This window comes from Trichoplusia ni, chromosome 15, assembly GCF_003590095.1.
Source record: "Trichoplusia ni isolate ovarian cell line Hi5 chromosome 15, tn1, whole genome shotgun sequence".
NCBI classification, from domain to species: Eukaryota; Metazoa; Arthropoda; class Insecta; order Lepidoptera; family Noctuidae; genus Trichoplusia; species Trichoplusia ni.
This window is the reverse complement of record NC_039492.1, coordinates 8,908,877-8,935,695: the sequence shown is the minus strand read 5'-3', so window position 1 is coordinate 8,935,695 and position 26,819 is coordinate 8,908,877. Positions and strand designations below refer to the sequence as shown.

The window sequence follows — 26,819 nt, the reverse complement described above, 5'->3', positions numbered from 1 at the left end:
ATTACTCATAGTAGATCCACAATTGGCGAATTGAACAACCTCCTACCTACACAATATTATATAGAACTCAGTTACAAATCAATCACGCTCGTGTTATCTGTTCAATGACGGGTTCACTTTGATTTATCGCCGACGTAATTTACAAGCATTCGAAGCTGAATGCGAACGATATATACTTACGTACTTAGTAAGTTTTGACAGATTCGAGATATTGTTCGAGATCAGATTGATTGATCATTTGTTGTATTCTGTCCATGACTATTCAGATTCTGTATTTGTGAAAATACTGTACTGTTATTAACCAACTTTGACGGGTAGTCAGATGCTAGAAAGTCTGGCAACTAGTCTAAGAGGTAACTGGGTTATGGAGGTCCGATAGGCAGTCGCTAGTTGTAAAACCCGGGTAAAATCCGGATAGGCTGAAAGCCGACCCCAATATAGATAGGAAAAAGGCTAGGATGACAGTGATGATTATATATTCGTAAGCTTACAATTAAAAAGAGCCTATTGTGATCTTTTCAAGTAATATTTTGCCATGACGTAGGGTGGCGATTCTCTTTCAGAACTGCAATAATATACCTTTAGCAGAAGGTATTCAATCCTTTGCTCTTAGAGGGTTACCTGGAAACAAATACTTTCATCCTATTTTACCCGATTTCGGTAAACTCCAAAAGGAGGGTCATATTTTTAGCCACACAGTACTAGATTGCTTTGAGTAAATACGCGTCTACGCGAGCATTTATTTGTAACCCTCTTCAACCGCAACCTTTGAGCCGTGACGCGAGCTGTGTCAATTTATCAAGGCGAGCCCCGCAGGTATTGGCGGAAAGATTTAATCTCGTTACAGTGGTCGGAATAACGGGTGTCAAAGTTAAGACTTTTATTCGTAGTGATGCTTTATTTTGCTTTTTCTCCTATTGGTCAAGATTTCTGGAGACAGGCAAAGAGTTTTTGAGTTGTGTGTTTATCTCTGACGCTTTGCCGTAGGAATGCGGACCATTGATTTGGCACTGAACTAAATTTAGATATCCATTAAAGCCAATTGTAATTACAATACCTCACCTTACCCCTTTTGCCCCTCTAGCCGAGGGTAGCAAAGACTGCAGTTTTGCCGAGGGATATTTCCATGATCATTATAGCACTAAAATGTATGGGAATAACATTTTGTTTGGATAAATTGACTTTGACTTGTCATCTGCATACATTCGAGTTTTCTATTGACGTTATCAAATATAGAAATATCACAGATATTGCTACTTTATGTACTTATCATTATTCCCTAAATTGTGCGTTATAGACATTTATAGTTAATGGAGTTGGCCATAAAGAGCTTTTTTATCTTTTCCAAAATATGAAATACTTTTAAAGAAAATTACTATGAAGGTACTTCATTGACCTGTTTTTCATAAAGGGATATTTTTTATACAAAAATGTTATCGAATCACGATAAAAGTTGCCTCCATTTTTGTTATGGCTACATTATTCAAATATATTTAAACTTGGTTCACTAAATTTGAATGTCATCAGTATTGGGTTATTTTTACATGAAACATTTTTTTTTGTATTCCGCGTACAACACAGATTTTACACGTTTGTTTTTGCATTTGCTATGTACTATATATTAGTCTATTGGATCTTATGTGTAATTGTTTGTTATTCCAAATAAAAAAAGGGTTACTAAAAATCAGTATTGCCAAGAAAAAAATACTGCTGCTGTAGGTCAAGGGTTTGTTAAAGACATACGTAGATATAATGTACAATCTTTTACATTATTTCTTCATCAAAAACACTTTTTGCGTCATTAACTTTTTCTAAGTCGGTATTAAGTGTTCTTCAATTTTACACAGCCTTCAAAATTTCAAAACATGGTCGTCACTTGCTTCCTTCTTCTATTATCTTTTTTCTCTAAGGATGCTTTTTTCGTCCAGACTACAAGAAAGGCACTTATTGTTACAGCTTGATTATATACATGATTTTTACTTCCATGTTCGTCACCAGGTTGTATCTCATGAACAATAGATAGTTGAAATATTCACAGATGACGTAATTCCGCTAAATATGTTGCAGTCATAAACTTGTTGGTGGGTGACGATGTCACGAGGCTGACAGACGATTAACCGATTTAAAAAATACTACTAACGACCTATTGTTAAAGTACGTACCTAACCAACGTAATAAGTGGACAAGAACTCACTGTTAAATACGACTTTTATATAATGACTGTCCACAAATCTATAACCCTATATAAACTCGGAGCAAAGTCTTCCAGTCTATGTCCAGTCTTGCTATTTAAGTTTACTCAGCAGCAAGTTTCATTAAATCCGTTTCGCTTTGACGTGAAAGCGAAGGAAAGTTTCTTTTGCATTACAAAAGTTAAGAATGTTAAGTTAGAGAGTTACAATACGACTCGTTTTTATTGTATACTTAACATTCTTAACTAAGCTCTAGGCATCCATTTTTTGGAATAGATTATAACCGTTAACTTGATTGCAAGCATCAACAACAAGCGCTGCAAGTGTGAAAATAGTGCCAAATGTTTTGACATATGAAATATGACCAGTCAAAGTAATTACACTTCAAAATCTGATTTAAAACTGCAAAGATAACCAAGTGTAATAGGCACCACGCCAAACTTACTCTACGCGACCGTGTGGCGGGTTTGACGCCCAATTAGACCAAGCATTTCTGTGATCTACGAACGCTTGTTCTGAGTCTGGGTGTATTGTGACTTGCATGTTGTAAAACTAGTAAAACCCAAGCAACACTAGGATTAAATTCCTTAGTGCGGGGGTCGTTATTTTTCTTAAGAAATATATTTTCCGTAAATTTGAAGGAATAGAAATGGAAATTTTTCTACGAATTGGAGGGAAAAATTGATGCTATTTGTTCCCTTAGATACCTTCACAGGTGTACTGGAATCGAAGTCGTTTATCAAACTATAAAGTTGTCGTAAATTTGACGAAACCGGCAGTCGCCAAGACGACAAATATGATGTTTTCAATATTTATAGCGGAGTCTTGAATAGATTGAAATCAGTCATGCAAAGGTATGACGTCAGCAAAATGAAATTGAATTCGCAAATGGTTTTAGGTTTTCTATGAATAGATTACGACCCAAGTCGGCCAGTACAAAAATTGCCTTGATTTCGTATGTTTCAGTGTTTGTTAAAGCGTAGTCTGTCCATCTGACACCAGGCTGGCCCTCACGAACCATGATAGCTACTCAATTTAACTTTTGACAGATATTGTCATTAGAAAAACTACTAACTATACATCAGAACATGACTATGATTAATAATATAAATAAAGTCTTATAAATTAAAAGGCGGGAAATCGGCCAACTATTCTATACGGGCTATAATTTACAAATATGTCAATACTATAAGCACGATTAAAACAAAAACACATCAATATATAATCCACAAAATTAAACTTCACAAAGTACTACAAAAGCCGTTGATTTGTAATTCAATATTGAAGAGATGTAAAAGCAGAGTTGAGGAATAAGTTACCACGGACAATTCCAGCACACCTACTGTGACCTCCGCAAGCAAGCTGGTGGGAGAGAGAGAGCGTTCTATATCTATCTATCTCTGCGTAGCGGTGTCTCGCTATCACGACAGCATCAGTTCTTGTTCAATAGTTCGTAGTACAGAGGAGCTGAATAAGTGATGACACTCGTACCAGATAGACAGGGCCACACCGCAGATAACATAGTTTATTTTTTTGAAGAATTATTACAGATACGTATTATTAGCCGTTAATCTGTGTTTATTATCGATGTTATAGTATACTAGCGACTTCAAGTGGTTGAATTGTCTTCTAAGAAAAGCGAAACCATACTCAAATTTTCCTCAGAAAGAGTATTTTTCGTATTCATTTGCTTGTTTATTGATGCCATGGTGATTGGGTTTATATATATATAAACTGAAATTACCATCTGATTTTTGGCTCAGCAACACAGAGACTGATGGTACGTTTAAAGATTTGCATAACTGATATGAAAAACAAAAGAAAAACCTTTTAATTAACAATGGAATATTCCATTTCGGATCTCATACAGACATACTGACCATCTACCGTACTAAGCAAGAGGCATTAATTTGCATACTAAAGCTGTGTCGGACTGCCCATTGAATATTCAAAGAGTTCGCTTCGTCCGTCCGCCAAATGTTCGTGTAGGGAACCCGATGATTATTTTATGTAACCACTTAAAATAACTCGTTACATGAGGGCGGCGAGGGCTTTAATATTTCGACAGTTTAACCCTAAAGGTCATGGAAGCGAGACTTGCAAATAACCACGCTTGATGAGTTGAGAAAATTATATTTCTCTTTGGATTACAAAAGTATTGGAATTTATCATCTAACCAATTATAATTATCAGGGTTTTATAAAATCAGGTCGCATAATATACGGCTTTCTACGAAATATGTGCAGTACAGTCGACATTATAAGAAGTTATTCCACTCGTATTTTAACATATAGAGAGTTAATATTTTTCCTATAATTCTTAGTGTTAAGAAAATATATTAAAGATTTATACACACAACAGTAATAAATTGTTTATGTATTTTTATTTTAGGTTTCCTATTGCTTCTTTTTTTAAGTAAGTACCTACAATGTTATTAAAATTCCCAGTATCTGATGCAAAAATAAAGAAACCAATTCCATTCAATGTCTAGTCCACATTGGCCTATGAAACTATACAATATGACATGTATAAACTCAGAACAGATATTTAGAGGTAATCTAATGCTAATGCCAAAAAAAATCCTTGTACCCGTCTCACACTTGTCACTTTCATATCCGAGATTGTTTATGCTAATAGAGCTTCCAGGTTTCGTGTAGAATTTCGTTATGTACGTCAGCGTGAACCGTAAACCATTCGTCCAATAAAACGTAAACGACATCGCAGAGGCTTGTCCTTTGAGGAAATTATACGACCTGTTTTCAACAATACCGTTTATGACCTGTAGGCAATAAATGTTTTTAAAATTTAATTTTATCATTACATAAGTTTTGTTTAAAAAAACCGTAGCAAGCAAAAATTGTAGCAATTTGTGCAATTGTGTAATTTATAATTAATTAATAGGTTGGTAGGTAATTAATTATAACAAATTACCTACGTACCTATTATTAATTAAAATTTGTTGTTACAATAATGGCGTGCTATAAGCGTGGCGCGGTATTTACCGTGTAATAAACATTATTTTAAAGAAATTACCTTTAACGCTTAATTTATTCAATGATCAACAAGTAATTATTTAAATTGAGCAGTAAATCGTTAAATAATTACGGTATCAACGAACCAGGGCATCGAATTGACTGTAGTTAACAACTGAAAGTTTTACGATCGTTCGAGGAAATAATTGCAGTTCTAAGGAACTAGGTTTGCCCTATTTTTCCACCTTCGGTATTAGGTACGTACTCACTTTGTAAGAGACCATTGATTTTACCGCAATTTTTCTTTCGATTTTAACTTTCATTAAGTATTATAAGTCTAAAAATAAACCTTGAATGGACTCGGTTAAGTCACTCTAGAGCTATGGCGTGACCAAGGAAAATAGGACCTTTTTAAAGAAATAGGTAGGTACAATTCAAACGACTCATAAAGAAAGGTAAAAAACGCTTTAAAACTGAAGGAAAAATAATAAGCTAAGCCTGACGATTAAACTAATATTAGGTCCCTCTATTTCTGTCGATGGCTAAGGAAAATATCCCATTAAATGACCACTGACATATTGACCTATTTACCCATGTTGAGGTGGAAAAAGGGCTGATTAGCTAAGGGAAGGACTCGATTATTCTCGGAATTTTTACTTGAGAACATATAAGGTCAGCCAAGATTATTTTGCTATTTGTGGCCCACATATTGGCCCATATTAGTTTTCAGTGAAGGAGAGGAAAATCAATATAAATTAATAATCTGTCTTATGAATAATTTTTTTTCGATAATACTGCACATGAACTCTATACCTACTATCGACACAATAAGAGTTCTGTTTCAATGAATTCTGTAAGCAGACATTGGCGGCAAATCGTAAAGAGGCACCAGTAGGACAATGCTCAATCGGCAACTAATGATACTGATAATAGTAGATGACTCTTTCTTGCTTTGGTTCGATAGTACCACTTTGAGACCGAACAAAATTCGAATCAAAATAAAAATAGAAACAAGTCACCTTCGGAAGAAAGTCCGCAGATGTATTATTTTATGGACTTACCTATATTAAAATTATCAAACTTAGCTGTCCTAAAATACTGACGAACGACGACTGTCAAAAAAAAATTGTTTCACTTGTTTGTCACACTATTTTAGGTCATTTTACATTATTGAGGGCAAGGACGGTACGTATGCAGATATTTTATTCTCGGCAGGACGCACTGCAGCGCCCTTGAACTAAAGAAGTGCGATTACTACGAGCTTATAACGCTCGGCATGGTGGAAGCGAGATGCCACTACGGGTAATAGAGCGCTCTCTCCCTTCCACATCGACAACATCCTTGGTTTAGGTTTCATAACAGAGGCTCTCAACCTTTTTATTTACTCAGTATATAAGCTCAAAGGTTTTCATTATAATGTGCATTTTTGAGTTTTAATGAGTTTTATAATATTTAGACCTTGCAATTGAAGTAATATTGTTGCATGTTACGACTTAGCAGTTTAGCGGTATTTCTGTTTATGTTTAGTTTAGTTAAGTTAACTGTTAAGTTTATTCAATAATAAGTAGATATTTTTTTAATGCAACAAACACGCAAGCCTTGCCATCCCTGTAACACAGGATCAAGAATGATAACCAACGAAAACCACCAAGCACTTAAGCTCGGTGTGTCCCTGGGCAACAATTTACTGTCTTAGAACCCGCATCGAAATTAATCAGAAGTAGTAAATAGGAGGATTATACAGTCCTAGTAGGTATGGACCTATAACCCAATTTCACTCTACAAGGCTGTAATTTCCATAAGGAAATTGAACGTAACCTACAAAATCGAAAGCGTTATCCCCAAAAATAGAAGAAATAAATCAAATCAAAACTCAGCATGATTAATGACGATTTACATTGAAATGTTCTTAATTTGAAATGCATTAACCCAATTTGTAGGGGGAGGTTGACAAAGAAAGGGATAGCATGTTAAACCATACTTTCCGGGTATTCACGCGAAGCTACGGAAATAGTTACTGGCAGCCTTGGCAGAGCTCTGCAATACGATAGTTTGTATTGCGATATTAAATCTGTCGGATGCGACAGTTCGAACGGTTGTGCGAATGATAGCGGATGAATAACGACTCTTATGTAACGTGTCAAGAGGAAATTGTTGTGAGTGCTTTTGAAGTACAATAAACGGTTAAAAAAATATTTTCAACCAAAAAAGACTTTCGCACTAAAGAATTTAACCCTTGTGTTGTCGGGGTTTCATAAATATTTAAGCCACGTATAATAAAACTCCCACACTTAGTTTACAATATTTTCATATAAGATTAATAAGCTGCCAATAAATAATCAGTCCATGCAATTTTTGTTTTTTATATGTACATTTTATAGAAGTTCATTCAAGACCATTATTTTTAAATTATAACATAAAACTACACTGCTGGCATTTGTAGGATATGTTACATATATCTGCAACAGTTTCTCGAAAAACAGCTTTCCGTAACCAAAGAAAACCTGAACATTCCTTGCAAATTAGCAACAACAGCAAATATTTATCAGGTGTCAACAAACCCCTAGTCGAGCGAAACGAGTACAACTAACTTAAGCCCACAAACTGAAGCTTAACGAAACGTCTCGGATTAACGCTATCACAGGTAACTAAATTACAGAAGTAGGTCTCGGCAGAATAATTAATTGTGGCCGTCAAGTAACCTCCTTGCAACACAGTTTTGCTTTTAGGAAAAGTTTCGACCCAGCATTATAATATAGATAAGTTTTTATAGCCAGCCTGTAACGGTAGAGCAAGCGTGACGGCGCTCTACGCAGTGTTATACGCCATCTCGCTTATACAACAATAACAGATTTTTAAGACTTCATGGTACAGGCCGGTCCAGTAGCCCCAAAACCGCATAAACTTTTAAAAATGTGGCCGAAATAAAATCTCCACGTTTATATGCTTTCTGTTAATTAAAATTGTGCTCTTATTTTAAGGACTTTAAGAGTTTTTTCTGGTTTGCTTAATTTTTAATTTAGCTTATTAGATAAGTGCAGAAAATAATTTATTATGTATTCTTTATTATATTTCGAAATAACAACTGGACTGACTACGAAACCTTATATAAAATAATATTTTAATTTCTACCGCTACGATACCTACACAAGCATTTTGTGCGCTGTAGTTTTCTATCATTATTGAATAATGTAACAAAACATTTTATACGCATAAAGATTCTTTCACTGTATTCATTTAAGAATACCGTTTTTTATGATTTTCTCATAAAATTCCGTTATAATAAATATCTTTCAGATTGAAATATAAAATACTTCAGTGACTCTTAAAGCAGTGTTTTCCACTCGGATATTATAAGTAAAATCGGGACTGAATTTCAGCCCCGCGGATATATTCAGCGCATAACAATGGAATAAGTCAAGCAAAGAAAGCATTCGTACAATATTACACATAAATCTATTTTTCGGACAGTATTTTATTAAAATATTTTGTCTTTTGTGAGAATATAAAAAAAAGTATCAATTTTTGAAATAAATATAATTCGACAATTTATTATTGACTATGGTAAAATGTATTTCATCAATATTATATCATAAAAATCCTTTTACAAATACTAAGTTAGTAGGTACACTTAGATTTTTGGTTCCACAAAGAGCTAAGAAAAATGATTTGCCTTAAAAAGCTTTTTAATCTACCTGCGTCATAAAAAGCAATTTGGTAATACTTAACTACATCCTGTACCTTATCTGTAGCCCAACAAGTTTCCCTAAGTGGAACCTTAATGAGTAAATCCAATTACCTATTACACTTTCTGCAAATAGCAAACTACATAATTTCGTAGCGGTGTTAAACTCGTAGAACTTCGTAGACGTAGCATTTTACTACGAATTACCTTTTTGTGAACATTTGGGGTAAAACAAAAGTGTTGTCTGAAAACGAAATGGGTAGTTTAAGGGATATGGGAATGCACAACACGTGTGCTCTGTATTATTAAGTCTAGGTATGTGCAACATTATTTGTATTTTTTATGTTAATGGAAAATGGCCGAACAAGTTATTAACGAAGTCATTATTTTAACAGCGCAGGCGCAATTTATATTTCAAATGCGAGTTCTTCGAATAGAAAAAAAATAATCGGACTAATGCAAAGATCCAAGACAACATTTGTGTGAATAACATAACTTAATATTTGAATCAAATAAAAAACTTTTTCTTTTCCAAAGTTGATTACACAATCGACAAACCAATACCTCATTCATATGATTACCATAAAATTTGCAAAGGGGAAATAAATTACCCTGATTTCCCCTCAATAAGTAAGAAATACATTAGCATAAGTATGAGAGATCGCAGGAAGGAATCCCATAAAACGTACATCTACCTTACAACCCCTCACCCTCAGTGTTTGCTGGGAGTTGAACAAATATTCGTTTTTCTCGACATTTTTCTATCAATTCCAGGCGCTACTACCAACATGAAACGCTAACTGACTGTTGCATGAAAAAGAGACAGTGCTCTACACGGGATAGAGCGACATCTCGCTCCCACAATTGCTACGCTGTCACCTAGAGATGTTAGCAGGCAAGTTCTGTTTGTGAACCCCTATCACCTTTTATATATCGAACCGTTTATTTAACATTCAACAAATATTCTGAACAGATACCAGCAGAAAATTCAATCTGTATTGAATGAATAAAGGTTTACAGTACTTGTATTTGCATATTTGATTGGATGTAGTCTATTTTTTTTATGAATAAATTCGTTGTATTGTGAGGATTTTATGAACATTTAATTTACAAAAAGCACCTAGATTCGGTACAAACCCTCGCATAAATGCATTTATTCTGAACGGGAAATGGCACTCAGCACTAATTTATTACCGATCTTTGCTGTTCAGTTGTCCGGGCAGTCAAATTAAAGCAAGTTTCATTATGCCAGTACGAAACTCATTGGATTGAATCGCTTTGGATAGAGCAACAATATTCGTGCGTTTTTTTTTCGTTTTTATGGACAAAATAGCATTTAATTCAGCCAGAATTCAGAATCTGTATAATTTATTATTATTATCCTCGTATTGTGTTAAAATATAAGAGTATGTTCAACTGTACACCAGTAACATTGTCAATAAAACCTTTAAAACAAGGCACTAAGGTTGCATTTTCTGTACCACTTTTTTTTTACTTAAGATATTTTAATATCTTAAGTGTGCGGGAATCTTTCAATTTAATTAAAATGATTTTTATTAGACTTTTTTTATTAGCGTTTTATTAGACTTTTGTACAAGTCAGCTTTCTAATGTTTCTTGAAGATAAATAATTGACTGAATTGCGAATCTGGCTGACTTTAAAATGGTATAGTACTATGAAAATAACATTGAATTAAAATATGATTTCGTCATCAATCTACCAAGTACTCCCGTTTATTTAGTTTTCTTGACCTGCTTTTAATTTAGACAAGTTTCAATTCAAAGCATACAAATAATTATATATAGCTCTCAATTACCTTTAATATTTTTATGTTTCAAGAGTAATTGTGTCAGTTTGAAGGCTATATTCAAGGATTAAATGACGTGTCGAATTTGCAATTTAGATTTTGAATTAAAAGCATGCGACAATTCCCCTATAATTTACTGTCCGAGGTTAAAAGAAAATTTACATTAAAATTAACCTATAATTTTATTGACGGACATATCAAAATAAACACATGTTTGATACCTTTTCGTTATTCACCATTGTATAATATAGGACACTGGGTGCCTTGTTATTATTGATAAGTTTCTAAAAGTGGTAATTATTTTTCGTTTTAAGTTTTAATTTTAAATTATGTAGGAATTAAGTCCTTCTATCGCGGGGGTTAGACACAATACAGCCAGACTCAGAATAAACACTCATGGATCACATGAACGCTTGTAGGTATTATGCGGGGGTCGAACTCGGGACATGTCGCTCACAATTGCAGTGGGCTGCTGATTTTACAGATATATAATTTAAATGCTATTTAATTAAAAACCATTTAACGAGTGGCTTTATTTTTGATTAAAAATAAAATAGATGTCAGAAACGTATCAAGTATTTTACAAAAGCATCCGACCGCAAATATCGATTAACGTAACAAAAATACACAATTTAAAAGTGACAGACGTTCAAATTGCAAATTGCTGTCACTTGCTATCGTTTCGTTTAAGCTCGATACGTAACAAGACCGTCGTTGTCGGTTAAATAGATTTCTCAACGTCAACCCTTTGTAAAACCTCAGAGGGTTGAACAGTAACGCCAGCTGATATGTTTATTTTAGAGCGAGGGCTTTTCATCTACGTATAGTTTGATCCGAAGGTTTCTGCTGACTTTGCTTTGCGAACGATTATGTAATGTATTCTGGGTCAGTTTTAGTGTACCTAAGGGAGTTTTAAGCGGATTATTTAATTTGTTATACATTCCGGTCATTTCGGGTGTATTGTTTTACATAATTTAGGTTATAGGTGATTGGAACCAGGAAGAGTAGTTTCTGAATATGTTGCAGAATATCAGACTGCCTTTTCAATGGTTTATTTACATATTTATATTTATTGGTATCGACTGGTTAGTTTTAGTTTTTCTGCTTGGAGAGCTGAGTAGTTGAGGTCACCACGCCATAACCACTCTGTGCGTCGTGTCGCGAGTTCGATCCCGGCGTAGAATAAGTATACCTACTTAATATTAATGCGAGATTCGTTTTTTCTCAACAAAAAAAAAAACAACCATCGGCACCTAGGTCTCATCATTGTACCAATCAACTTATATTATTATCTTATAAATTTTAATCTCAACACGAATATCTTAACGTCATAATATCTTTGAGGTGGCTTCAACAATATTAGCTTGTGGTGTAAAGCGAATTACCTCGGTACTCCTCTCGTTATATAATGGGGCTCAAAGCAATGCCGTTGATAAATTACAATGAATATTTTATGAGTAGTCTAGGCACTGTCTGGCACCTCGGCAATGTTTCCTTTGACAAATCTTAATTCACGCATAAGTTAACTGTAAGAAGTTAATTATTGAAAGGGGCAAAAATTTGGAAGACGTTAAAAAAGGCAAACGTGCTTCCAATGAATTTCCGGGACATTAGGCATATGTTATGAGTCCTTCGGGTCTATATAACGACTAAGTGTAAGCCTTTGTGGATCACACAAACGTTTGTCCTGCCCGGGGATCGACCCCGCGACACGTCCGCGTCGCGCACAATGGTTTCAACATGTAACAGTCTCAGTTAAATTCTTTGAACTACAGTCGGTATATTGCTTTATCGTTGCATATTAAAAATTAGTTAAGTTGATTTGCTTAATTTTCTTGTAGCTTGTGTAAGTACAATGCGAGCGATTTAAATTTAAAAATGACTAAACCAATCTGCAGATACGTCAATTTGAAGCTTATGTGTGCTAATGTTGTTAGTGTCACGGTGCTTGTACTATAGAATCTTAAATTGAGACTGTTGCAATCAAAGAAGCGAGACAGCTAGCACTACATAGTGGCATCTCAGTCTAAAACGGCAACAGACCTGGTTTAAGAGCACATAGTAAGCGCACAAGTGACTCTACAGTTACTAATGAATAATAAATTCACATTCATGAGAATTACGGGGAAGGTGACAACATGGAAATACAAAGTTGAATATATATTGCTTGAATCGAATCCTAATAGGAATTACTCGCAATGAAAGAGAGAAATAAATTTCTTTTGAGAAGATTGAATGTATCTTGATTGCTCGTAATTCAAAGCTTCAAAGTGAGATCAAAAGAACCGACGGTACTTATTTGAGGAACGAATTAACTTTAAATGTACCTAATCATTTAAATAATTGCTAGATTAATCAGATTCAATTCATCAGTCAATTTAAATGGAAATTAGCTTCTAAAAGCCACAAGGAAACTACTTTAACTTTAATGAATGTAATTACAAAACCAATTCTATTAATTAATGTTAAGATAGTACAAAGAAAACAATGATACTTTAGTTTTAAACAAAAAATACTCAAAATAATATTGTTGTTTCTTCTTTATCAGTTAACTATGATATCTAGTTCAGCCAATTTTAATTATAGAGAAGTACTATTGGAAAAAAGAAATAGGGAGTCGTAAAACGTTAATACCTTTTATTTGAAGGCCATTTCTTACTAAGGGATTACCATATTTAAAATTTTTATAATACCGCGCGGCTGTAATACTGAAAACACGATCATTTCGGTTGTGGAAGTGAGATGCCGTTACGTGAATTGTATGGCGACATCTCGCTCCCAAACTCCTAGGTCTAGAGCTCATAGCTTTATAGTATAGTAACTTACGGAATGCAATCTTCTGGCCGCGTCGTGTATGGACAGTATATGTGTTATCTTGTACTTGTCAAGCTGCACCGTATCCTTAGAGTCCCGGTAATTACCCACGTAGAGACCGGGAAGCACCTGTCAACAGAAAACTCATATAAAACAACAGACCATAAAAAACCACTAAACTTCAATATTAACGTTGTGTATTTTTATATTTTGGAATTATTATGGAATTATTTCGTACGAATTGCTTTATTATCATTATAAAAGTTCTATCATTTATGAGGTAGAATTTAGAATTTATTTATATCGCTATCAATGCGTATTGCTCTGAATAAGTTTCATCTTACGCTTTTTCGATCAGCATTACGTGACCCTGACGCGAGTTTAGATGTTTTTACCCATACAAAAAAGTGAAGAAGTTTTCACTTCAAAAACAATATAAAATTGCGTGATTAAATGTGACGAGGCACGACAAATATTTGCTCCAACATTTTCAGCTCATATCCCGAATATTATTTACGAATGCCAACATGGCCAATATATTGATCGCTTTGACCAACTATTTGATGAATTCAGTTTGTTATGTCTACTTATTTAAATGTTTTTATATTCATATCAAAAAAGAATATGTTGCCTTATTAGAATAGCGATACAAACACAGTTATTAGAGTTGAATGATAAGCATTTTTACTCTGCCAATTCTGCTATTGTTAATGGTTCGAAACCTATAATTATTTAGCAATAAATCAAATATATAGCTATCGACTATTGTTACAGTAATAGGTATTATAGGTAACATATTATATGATACTTAAAAACGCATTAACTTGCTAGGTTAAGAAAGAGGTAAGTAAAATAAAATCCTTCGAATGTTACAAAATGCGAATGTTTTTATGTATGGATGTATGTTTGTTCCTCTTTCACGCAAAAACCACTGGACGGGTTTAGATGAAACTTTGTACACAAATAGTTTATAACCACGATTCACACATAGGATAATATATTCCCGATTTTATATTCTCGTGGGATCTTTTTCGATTGGTAAATGTCTTGCCCTACAGCTAATAATGTAAAACTGAAGTTCATATTTTTGCTATAAAAAGAACACGAAATATCATACATATAGTACCGACATCCTGCACTGCAGATGAATTATTCATCCATTCATTATACCGTGTGTCGGTCGCAATGCGTCCCCAATCACGTGTCAATATTGTTAGTGATAAAACCCGCGCGCTATACAATTGGTCCGTATTAATTGACCAGGATAATCCCAAGCTGTCACACTGTAAAATAACAGCCTTAATTAAAGGCAATGCTTGTACTTTTAGTGCCTGTTAATAAAAGCTAACAACCGATAGAACTTCTTATTAAAACAACACAGTAAGGAGTTTCATAGCTTTGTATTACAATGAGCAAGCTTAAGCATCATTGGCAACTTTCGCGAGAAATTACTTTGCAGAAATTGCGAAAGTTTCTGTTTGATGTAAATAAATCTTATTTTTTTGTTCGTCAGAACCTCGTTGCGTGCTTAGAATATTTAAGGGTCGACAGCTGCAGACCAACAATGCCAACAACTTTTATTTAACCTAGGTACATATTTTAATGTTTTTGTGGCGCTTTTCTGTCGCCAGAACAAGTACTTTTTTGCAGATTGTGTGTCTAGTTTATTTCGGTATATTTTGAGGTAAATATTTAAACCGGACCGTTTAGTATCTAACTTTCAGGGGAAATGTTGCTTAGATACCAAAATCCCGAGATAAAACCTATTTTTTCAGAGATTCTTTAACTAATCGCTTAAAAGGAAACAAAAAAAAAAACAAAGAAAGATATTACTTATTCCAGTTACGTTACAACTCTTTTTATCGCGAACGATTTCTTCCATCGCTTAGGGTTACACGTAATCCCCGTTTATAAAGAAATATGAAGCCGTTGAAGATTATAACAATGAATATTAAATCGGATATGCGCATAAATAGGATTATCTACGAAGCCCGCTAAAAGTTTTGCATTTTCACCGTATTTGTATGGATTCAAAAACGTTGCACTTTTCTTTTATTAATAACTAGCTGACACATGCCGACTTTCGTGGGTGGTATTTTTAGACTAAAAAATATCCTACGACACTCACAAAAATGGTGTTCTCTATTGATGATTGAATTTATAAAATGGTTTTATTATTGCCGTTGATTATCCCTATGTCAAACTCTCAAACTTTATCTCTTTAAGGCTTGTATTCTCGCCAGTGACCTTGTGCATTTGGACGAGTGCGGGGGTGATATAGATGCAGTATTTATACGGGACGCATTTTTAAATAGTTATTATAGATATCAAACATATTTTTAAAAAGTAACCAAACCAATCATTTTCCTATGTATTGCAAACAAGTAGATTTTTTTCTAATGTTCTTTTATTAAAAATAAAGCAGTAAAATGGTTTTATCTCTACGAATTGGAGGTGATTTGGGATTTTTTTACTTGTTATTTGATGCCAATAGAAAAAATATGGCTAAACCAAATTACGTAGATATAGTTGTAAAGCCGAGTGGGATGATCATTGGACTGCCAAGTCAAAGGTTCAAATCCAGACCGGCACCAATCTATTTTTAAGGTCGTAAAGTAATTATCACCATTGTTCAAAACGTTAAAGGAAAACTTCTAAAATAAACCACGGGAAAGAAAATACCTGATAATTTCTCAAAAAAAAAAGGCGAGGACTGTCATAAATTTTTGACAGTCTGTCATGGGGAAAGTTAAATCATACCGTAAAAAATCTATTTGGCGCCATTTCGTACGTTGTAAAGTATTGGAGCGACAAATTAACTGGCTCGTAAACTAGAATTTGTGCCAAAATGGCGGCACAAGGCGCCCGGAGATAAACGGGACATTTAATTGTGGGTAACGTTCAATGCTGTGATTATTTTCCTGAATTGCAATAAAATGTTATTGGACTATACTCTGGAGAGCAAAGAGATTCCGAACGTATCATTTTATGTGGTCTATTTGGCTAAGTTTTATTACTGTTCTTGGATAATATTTATTTTCCGTATCAATCACGGGTGTGTTTATGTGGATATAAGTATTTGAATGCAGGAGCTTTGTAGTATATGGAATTGGTAAAATAGGAAAGATACTATTCATAGATACGTATGAGTACATTCATACACTTTACGATTTTAGATCATTATTCCTTAAAAGCAAAAAAGAAGGGTTAATTAAGTTTTTAAAAGCTAATGTGACCTTCAAAATTTAGAAAAACAAGAACTACTCAGTTCTCTTTCGTCCTGCAACCCTAAGGATTTCGTATAAATAGCCCAAAGAAAAAACAGTTTTTGAAATTGTTGCTAAATCAGTAAAAAGCAAACTAAAATCCTACCTACCTATGTTACCTCTATCATATAAAAGATTTTCAAATAAACTATCCAAGCAGTCTACATGACCTAGTCTGGTCTAGGTCTGAATATTTCACCAAATGGTATGTCGATTCGAGACTATTTCCCCATGAGAGCACACAAAAGCTATCTAAGAAGAATTCTAAAGAAAAATGTTTGCCGAGTCGCATTCATATTTACGTGGGTGAAAGCCAACAGGGTGGACTGAATGTAGGCAATATATCTTAGTGTACTTGATTCATGGTGGCTTGGTGACGTGTGCGTTATGACGTAGAGTACTGGGCCCCAATTCTGTTATTTATAATGGCCGACGAATGAATGAAAATCGGCTTAAAATGACACTTTTAGTATTCTCTTAAGCTTTGATACTAGTAACTGTCGTGAGAATGATTCGTTATTAAATGATGTAATGGTTTACTCACGCGTATTTATCGGGGTAGCCCGACTAGTTTCGGACCAACCGGAGTCCCGCCGCGTCTGCTCATGATTAAGGACTCCGGTTGGGTCCGATAAAATGAATAATTGCTACATTCCATGTTTTGGTTTATTTATTTCTTCCTTTAAAGTTAAGTAACTAGGTTCGTAGTTTCGTTCATTGAGGTGTGTACGTTTTCATTATTTTTAATGATATTTAATATCTATGTATTAACGCCATAAAGCCATACACTTGTACTGCAGTTCAGAGCTGTTAGGTTATATGTTGTTATCCGACAAGGAAGGGTTTTTTGTGTGTAACTTGTACGTACGTAATGTTCTTCTCATATCTCTTGAACCCAGAAACGGATTTACATAATTGAGGTATCGTTAGATTCAGTTTAGTAGCCTGAGTGTTTTTAGATTGGTGACTTTGTAAAGAAACATGGCGGCTATACGGCGCCAAACGCATTTCAGATAGGAATGTATCATCATCATCATCAATGATATTATATGATATGTATGTATGTATCGTATATCTTTTATCGGAAAAGTATAGTTTCAAATAAAAAGAACAACCCTTTAAACAAGGATTTCAGTCATCTTGCGCCGTGCGGCGGTGAAGGCGAAATATTTGTGACAATCTCGCAATCCTCATTTATGAATATTCGGGCTTACGATGTATCTCATATACCTGCTGCTGTTATTTCGCAGGCTCTCTGTAGGATAATCCGTCGTATAAAGCCATCTCATCCCAAGATGTGGACAAAATCCCTGGTAGGATTTGGAAATATGTTGTTCAATGGAAATATGTTGTTGTGAGGAAGTTTACTCGTCTAACGAACGCTCCCCTCTATACGGTGTACCTCAGGGTAGTGTACTTGGACCTCTGTTATTTATTTTATATATTAATGACTTGCCTAGAGCTACTAATCAGCCCATGACTCTCTTTGCAGACGACAGTACAGTGACTATAACATGTAAGAATAAAGATATATATGAATATGACATTAATCAATCTTTGACATCAATAATATCATGGCTCAATGAAAATAATTTAAAAATAAACTTAGACAAGACCATTGTAATGCATTTTAGCCAACGACCCCAGACTGGATCAGTCATTAAAGTTTTATATAATAACACATTACTTGATGAAGTCAACTCCACAAAATTTCTTGGTATTATGATAGACACAAAATTGAATTGGAAGGCACACATTGAATACTTGAGTAAAAGGTTGAGCTCTTCGGCATATGCTTTATATAAACTTGCTCCTGAACTAAACCCAGATGCTTTGTTAACTGCATATCATGGAATAGTAGCATCAGTGCTGCGCTATGGCATAATATTTTGGGGGAATTCCACAGACAAAGATATAGCTTTCAAGGCTCAAAAAAGATGTATTCGGGCTATGTTTAATTTAAAATCTACCGATAGTTGTATGCCATTTTTCAAAAAATATAAAATACTGACTTTACCCTCACTCTATATTCTAGAAACTGTTGCATATGTTAAAACAAATCCTGAACTTTTTCCACGACTAGCCGATACTGTAAACCGCAACAGACGTGACAATAGCAAACTTCGCTTGCACAGGGCAAAAACGAGTCTTATGAGGAAAAGCATCTTCTGTATGGCCCCCATTATTTATAATAAAATACCACAGGCTTACAGAGATTTAAATACAAATTTGTTAAAAAAAAAGATGCGAAATTTATTAACAGACAAGTGTTACTATGATATAAACGACTTCTTGACTGACATTATATGACATTTGTACTACTTAGACTTTATTATTTCATTGACTTATTTAAATATTGTTATTATTATTATTATTTGATTTATTATAAAAAATAAAAATTGTATCTATCTTAATAATCTTAATTTCATAATCTTGTGTTAAACTTTTCAAAAATTTGTATGCCTTAATAGGCAAAACATGTACGTGCTTAATTTTTGTATCAACATCTTGCATGCTTAATTTGTATGTAAACACATGTTTGACAAATAAAATTATCTTTATCTTTTATCTTTATCTTTATCTTCATATTTTCTGTACCTATCCTTATTAGGTTTACTGAATGGATATCCATTCAATTAACTATATAATATTTGAAGTGGAACGCAAAAATATAGATTCATATTACAGAGGATCGAACTTGCAACACATGGTGTTAAATCGTTATTGCCGTTTGGCCTCTACCACTCGGCTATCAGTAGTATTAATTTGAGTTTCTAATTGAGCTTCCCAACCTATACTTTGGTTCATACTTATCCTATTAATATTATTAACTTGAAAATATCGTGACACTGATTCATTATTAAATGATGCAACAGTCAAACGACAATAGTCGGGTACTTACTCCCGGTAAATAAGCGTGAGTAAACCGTTACATCATTCAATAAACGCGGAAGTTTGTATTATGGATGTATGGATGTTTGTTCCTCTTCCACGCAATAACCACTAAATGGATTTAGACGAAACTTTGTAACGGAGTTAATCACTTAGTACACAGGCTAGTTTCTATTACCGATGTTAATTTGGGATCATTTGTAGCAGGCGGTTAACAGTAGCTCGCAACAGCTAGCAGTAATAAGCAAACACACTGTATAAACAATGTATTGTTGATTAAGGTTGATGAGATTATCGTTGCATTTAAGCCTATAAGCCTGATCACTATGTTAATACAGCTAACGGTTAATCTAAAGTCGATAGCTAGTCCTTTGTAAAAGCATTACCAATATACCTAGTAACTGCATTTGCATACATATAAGATAGATTATTATTTTATGAACGGCAGGACAGGCAACTTTTGAGAGAGTGGAATATTGTAAAATCACTTTGACCACTTTGACTCATTGACCAAGACACACTTTGTTAATACACGTTTAAGTTTCCGTTGAAACGCCTGGCCTCATTTAACTAAACCCCAGTTTTTCGGTAAAACATGGAGAACATTTTCCTAAAAAAGACCTGGTTTATTCAAAACTACCGCTTTTCAATTTTTTGTACGACTACGAAACCACTTCCAAACTTTCGTCGTAATCCATTTTTGGCAGCCTTTGATTCGTTTTGGGAGCCATTATATTAAATAGGGATAATTATAAAAGTTATTAACTGCGGAACATGCTCGTTATACCGACGTTTCAAATAGACTTTAATGAACCACAAAATCTTAGTAATCGACAGAGTTAATCACTTAGGGAGTAAAGTGATACATGCAGCTATTGAATTGTCATGATCTAATTAATTACTGACCTGTATTGCTCTGTTTGCACAATATGAGAAATTTATAACTTATTAAATTTTGGCTGTACAGAAAGATAGGTTTTATTTCGCACAATGATTTAGTTGCCATAACGATTTGATAAGTTTACTGCGTAATAATAATTATCAAAACTTAATTCAGTTTGAAGGAATTCTATTTGTTTATCTGTTGCTCCTTAACTTTCGAAAGTGTCAATACAGCATAAGGTGGTCTAACGTATCAATACGTACCAATTTCACCGCCAATTCCATCAGTACTCGGCTATTACACATTTTAATTAAGTATCCTACAAAATGTATGTCTGACACGTGTCCTGCCAAGCACGTGCCAATTCTATCCCTTTTAAATATAAGGGTCTTATTGGGTTCTGGGAGCAAGCTCAGAAAACCAAATGCTTTGACCTTTCTCATTTTATGCATAAAACCCTATACTTTAGGATCCCTGAGGAGCACTTGGACCTCGATAAAGGTATTGGCTGGAATATTTAAATCCTTTCAATCTAGAGTATTTTGAAATCACAGGGGAAAACGTGAAGAAGTAGGTAGAGTTCTATTTGACAGAATTAACATTTTTGATTTCAAAGTAAACCACGAAAGAGTTTGACTTCAAAGAGACACCCCCTTGGGAATATAATCCATTTACTATGGGAGGTAGCACTGACATGTAAATCACAAATAAAAAAAAAATATAAAAAAATAATTTACTGACTTATTGTCTCCATTTTACCACTACAGAAGGAAGGGACAGTAGATACCTTGACGAGGGACTTAAAAATGAGTTTAATTGGAGGAAAGTGATATTCTTTAAGTGTATAATAACAAATTACTTAGATACGATACACTTTACATCGATTTAGTGTTTCGAAGGCTAGCTTTAGGTAATAAAAAGGCAACAAAACGACAGGTTTTTATCGTTCCAACGAATGCAGACTTCATAAAAATTCTAGATTTCGCGTGACTTGGTTTTGGCGTTTATAGCAGTCACCTGTTATTTAAACTCGTCTACAGACAGTGTTGGGTACTTTAAACTGTCGACACCACAAATAAGGTAATTTTAATAACAGTAAAGGTCAGCAGATAAATAGTTCTTTATAGCTAAATAGCAAAAGACACGCAATTACGACAACACTGTCAAAAATTACATTTCTTTTTGTGCTAAAGTAATTTTTAAAAGCGACATCGCTGATTTGCGGAATAGAATAGAATAGGGCAACTGGATATAAAAACTTAAGTTTTGTTTAATCCGTAAAAATATCAGACACGATACTTTGATCTTTAACTGAAAAAATAAAAAAGACACAGATAAACTGCTTAAAAGTTTAGGAGATGCTTGTGACGTAACCACTAATTAAAACGAAAGTACTAATTACCTCCACCGCAAGATTTTCCTAAACAGTTTAATTTTCCGGGACAAAAGGAAATATTGATATCCATAATTATTCATTTAAATCAAGGACAGACAAAAAAAAATAGTTATTAACCGGTGAAACGGTTCTGAAAAAGATATTTTTAACAAGCCAATAATGCTGAAGGGAAGTTTATACGTATGCCGTATTAGGAAGGACGCAGTAGATATTGGCAGCTTCAAAGCATGTAAAATGTAAAGAAAAACGCGTACATATAAACCAATCCTGTTTTTAACGATACAGTATCAACAAAAAGGCCGTATTAGCATGTTTCGATATGAAATATGAAGGAAATCAATCATTTATTGGCTAAACGCCAGGAGCAGAAACAAATACTGGGGAGAGAGGAGAAAAAATAACATCAAAGTGCTACCACGTTACGCAAATATTAACGTTATTTTGTGATCGAAAGCTTATTATTTGATCATTCTTGGCATACTTATCTTTCGCGTTGCATAATTACATTAACATAAAATGATACGGGGATTTAAAGATTAAAAGTAAAATTCGCGTTCATCCCCGTATTCTTTTATCATTCTTGGCATGATTAGTATCGGATTCCTACTTTCAACAACCTTTTTATGTTAATAATGATAACGAAATCTTTCGACACAATAATTGTTTCGTGATAGTATTTAATACGATATACAGAGTTCGTATGTACTGAGTATCTATTAGTTCCCGGGAATCGATAAAAAGACGTACCATCATCTCTTAATTTGAAACTGTTGCAGTTGTGGAAGCGAGACAAAGTGATACACGCTGTAGAGCGGCATCTCCCTCTCTCACACAGCTGCAGATGCCTTGCATTAATAGTGAAAGGCTCTCAGGACTCTTTGAAACGTGTCAGTATCAGCATGTAGGTAGTAACTACAAAAGGAGGTAGTATTTTAATTGGACCTCTTTGTTGTTCGATGTATCAACGAGTGTTAATTAACTTGCAATACGTGCTTGTATCTAGAGTGTACATTCATTGAGTATCTACAAATTAAGGTGAAATGATGTTGATGAGAATAAGTTATGAAATCAGTAAGTAATAAATTAAATAGTCAAGTGCGAGTCGGACTTGCATAAAAAAATACTAAAGATTTATTTTCCCTTCTAATATTTTAAATTTTCTCACATAGTTAGATGACAAAGACAAACCAATGAGATTTTCGTAGGTAGCTTGTACCGCTGTAAAACCGCTTGTTCTATGCATGGTTATGTACTTATTATATACCTATATAGTTCAGATTAAACTTATAGTCAATTTATGCATCTGCAAAATAATGTGAAAGGACCTTATAATACATTATATTTATTAATTCAAGAAACAGATTCCATTATCAGCACTTTTGGCAAAAGTTATGTCGAAGCCCGACCGCTTCAGCTCATGATTAAGGATTCCGGTTGGGTCCGAAACTAGTCGGGCAATCCCGATAAATATGCATGAGTAAACCATTGCATCATTTAATAATGACTCATTCTCACGATAGTTACTATAAAAATATGCTAAATGCTATTAATAATTGCAATAATAGGAAATGCATTTCGCCTTGGAAACTGTTACTACTTCAGTAACCTTGATCAATATTAAACTTTTTATTCTCATGTTAATTTATTGCACGGATAGCGGAATAGTAAAGAGGTCGCGATGTCGTGAACATTGTGAACAGTTAATTTATCCTCAACTTTTTTTGTACTCTGCCATAAAAATTTAATGTATTACAAAATAAGCTGAAGAAATGAATTAGAGAATCATTATTTTCATCCTCAAATATGTTCTTATTTAATTTCAATTGTCAGAGGGCCTACCTCTAGTAATATTATTGCAGTAGAGTAAAAGAGACGCTTTAAATGTGTAGTGCGCTTTCATGCTTTCTCAACTGCATAAATAAAGCTTCCAGGGATGTTCAGGACAGGTATGACCGGTACAAAAAAAATAATTGTAAATAATAAAAAACTGCTACAAGAAACACTAGCGGAATTCCCAGTTAAATTGAGAAGCATGACAATATTAAAATCCACTAAAATTAGTTTCGTTTACGTACGGACAATATTTGTCAGAGAAAGACGTATGAAACATCTGTGTCATATCCCATGCGGCCTTTAGACGGATAGGAATCGTTCCGAATTTAATTTGGCATCGTTTTGGTAAACATGGCGCGTACTATGATCTCCGAACACAACACGCGTATTGTGGAAGGGGGACAGCGCATAGCACCGATATCATCCTCTCGCTTGAACAACGTCAAGAGTGTATCAAGTTCATAGTAAACGCACAGGTGGGAATATAGATAGTCTTCCAATACTTTCTATGTCGGTCACCGTCAGGTAAACAACTCTCTTTTGTTTACGAAAGGGAATCGAAATTGCGCCATTGTTGACACTTTGATCTAATTACGTATTGATTGTATACTCAGGTTCATTATTGAAAATTAAAACTCATTGTGGAAAGGTCAATTAGGTCGCGTTACTTTACTTTGAGAAGGTTTTGTATTTCGAGGTATTATTAAAAGTTAAATATAGGTATTCTTCTTTGAGTTTTATTTGGAGTCGAATTTATAGTATCAAGGTATTTATATTCTTTAAATAGAATGTGTATAATTATAAAGGAATATTAAATATCACGAGAATACATTTAACATTCTGGGGCCTACTCTCAGGTTTTAAAGTATACTGTATTGTACTTTTACCTTCTTATATACAATATATATCTATATTTTACCAACGTTTAATGAGACCAAACTGACAAACTTTGTAGATAGTTTTGCTGGATATTTTCTACCTACATGCAATATTTTTAATATGTATATTTGTAATAAGTCAGTAAATAAATAAATGAATAATTGCAGGTTTTAAAGAGATGTGCCACTCTACACGGCATATTGCGCTGTCATGCTTTCACAACTACATATAATATTAATTTAAGATGTGGTCTTGGTCTAATAAGTCTAGAAGACGATATTGGCCGAGTAGGTCTGATAGGCGCAATTAAACTTGCCGCTAATCGCTTAGGGTTGTGAACTTGTGACAGAACGACTAACGATAGTCGCAGTTACCGCAGACGTTAAATATACGGGTTCAATTTATGCAAGTTATTTAGTTATTACTGAATTATATTAAATCTTTATATCTCATTTCGCTCAACTTAATTTCTTTTTAGTGGGTTTATAAGTATACTACAGTAATACTCGAAAGTATGTGAGTGTTAGTATGCGTGTGTGAGTTTAAGTGTGTATATTTATTACCTCTCCACGCCGAATCGGGTAGAAATTTAAATAGACCGTGGATTAACACCTAGGCTTAGACATAGTTTCCTTTGAAGGAGAGTAATATTAGCACTTATAGCTGATATCCAGGCTGACAAAGCCGCGTACTAGCACACCACACAACAGACTGAATTTTTTCCCATGCAAGTAACGAACACGTTGAAGTTTTCCCATGTTTCCACTCCAGTAGTGCAGCTATTAAATAACAGATGTAGGGAAAGCAAGTATCAGTTCTCACGCATCCTATATACGAGGGTATCTCAAGAACACGCAATGTTATTAATTACGCCAGATAATATTGAGCTCTACATTCCCAAACATAGAGTTAATTATTGTAAGTTTGACTAACAACTATATTAGTTTAATTTCAATCATGCTGTGGTTTATAACTTGTTAATTTTGGTATGGATAAACAAGCAACGGTAAGTTAAAATTAAACAGGAAAGGGAAATTCCCTTTCTGTGTTCTGAATAATGAATGATGTTCATACGAAGTTATATTGTAAACGCTTTGTGGTTTAAAACAGAATTCATACGTTGATAATTATATGTCGGTATACATATATGTGTCAAAACACTGTTAAAATATGAATGCTTTAGATAAATAAAGGGTTAGTTTGGCAATTTTTCATACAAAGCTTTAATCAAATATAAAATTTTAAATCGCGGAGAAGGGTATAAAATCCGCAAAATGAAAAATAGAAATTAATTTAAAGCCTAAGTTTAAACTGATACCAGAATAAATAAAAAGTTCCGCCCATGAACAAATTTGAAAAGGTTGGACCAGTAGAGTTTCAAATACAAAATGTGTTCCATCCCTGGGGCCGCCCGAGGCGCGTCGTCAAAAGCTCGGGTTATCTTTAGTCTTCAGAATGAAGCCTTCATAAAAAAGTCAATGTTCTAGGCATGATGCCGTGGGGTTCATTGTTGTAAATTGTGTGTTTTATGCCAGAGATTTATATTATGACGCTTAGTGAGAATTGTTAACCCATACTCATGTTATATTAAGTGTGATTGTTTCTCTGACTGTCTGTCCGTCTGTAATGCAAATCCACCGATGAGAAAGTATAAATTACAACATTACAAAATGTAACGTACAAGGGTGAAGCTTAATTCTAAAGAAGTTTCTACCATAATGTTATATGAGATATACTTAAAATCTAAAATAAAAATAGACAGGTTATTTTCGCCACAAAACTGGCTTCAGCGAGAGTGAAAGTGCCTTGTTGCTAGAAGAAAGCTTGAACTACAAAATCGGTCTGATTTTTGCCGCCATAATTGACATCTGCAGAAGGAGCCACGGGAAAAGGAAAGCAACAAAATAAAGAAAGTAAATCGATTCCCTGTGTAGAAAACCATGTAACACCTAATAGATGAATGTTTCAATCTTTTTGGTATCGAAAAATCGCTTTCAAAACTTTTAAATTCTGTTCCAAGTTCCCCGTTTTGTTGACTTATTAGATGGAAAAGTCGAGATTGGCAAAATGTTGTTTGTGTTTCGTAATCTTTTACGTCAAAGTATTTAAAAAGTTTTTTAATATGTTAAATACACCTTTGAATTGTTTTGCTGAACATGACTTTGAAGGTTATCCCTTCAAATTAAGATGAAAGTTTGTG

General features: G+C 34.1%; 1 protein-coding gene across 4 annotated transcripts in view; it reads right to left on the bottom strand.

Moving 5' to 3' along the window:
* Window positions 1–26,819, bottom strand: part of LOC113501169 (dual specificity protein phosphatase 22-like) — a 59,473-nt gene that overhangs the window by 24,317 nt on the left and 8,337 nt on the right. For all 4 annotated transcript variants that reach the window (XM_026882222.1, XM_026882224.1, XM_026882225.1 and 1 more), the window contains exon 2: window positions 13,483–13,599. In XM_026882222.1, coding sequence (XP_026738023.1) covers window positions 13,483–13,599 — 117 coding nt within the window. The remainder of the gene's footprint in view (window positions 1–13,482; window positions 13,600–26,819) is intronic.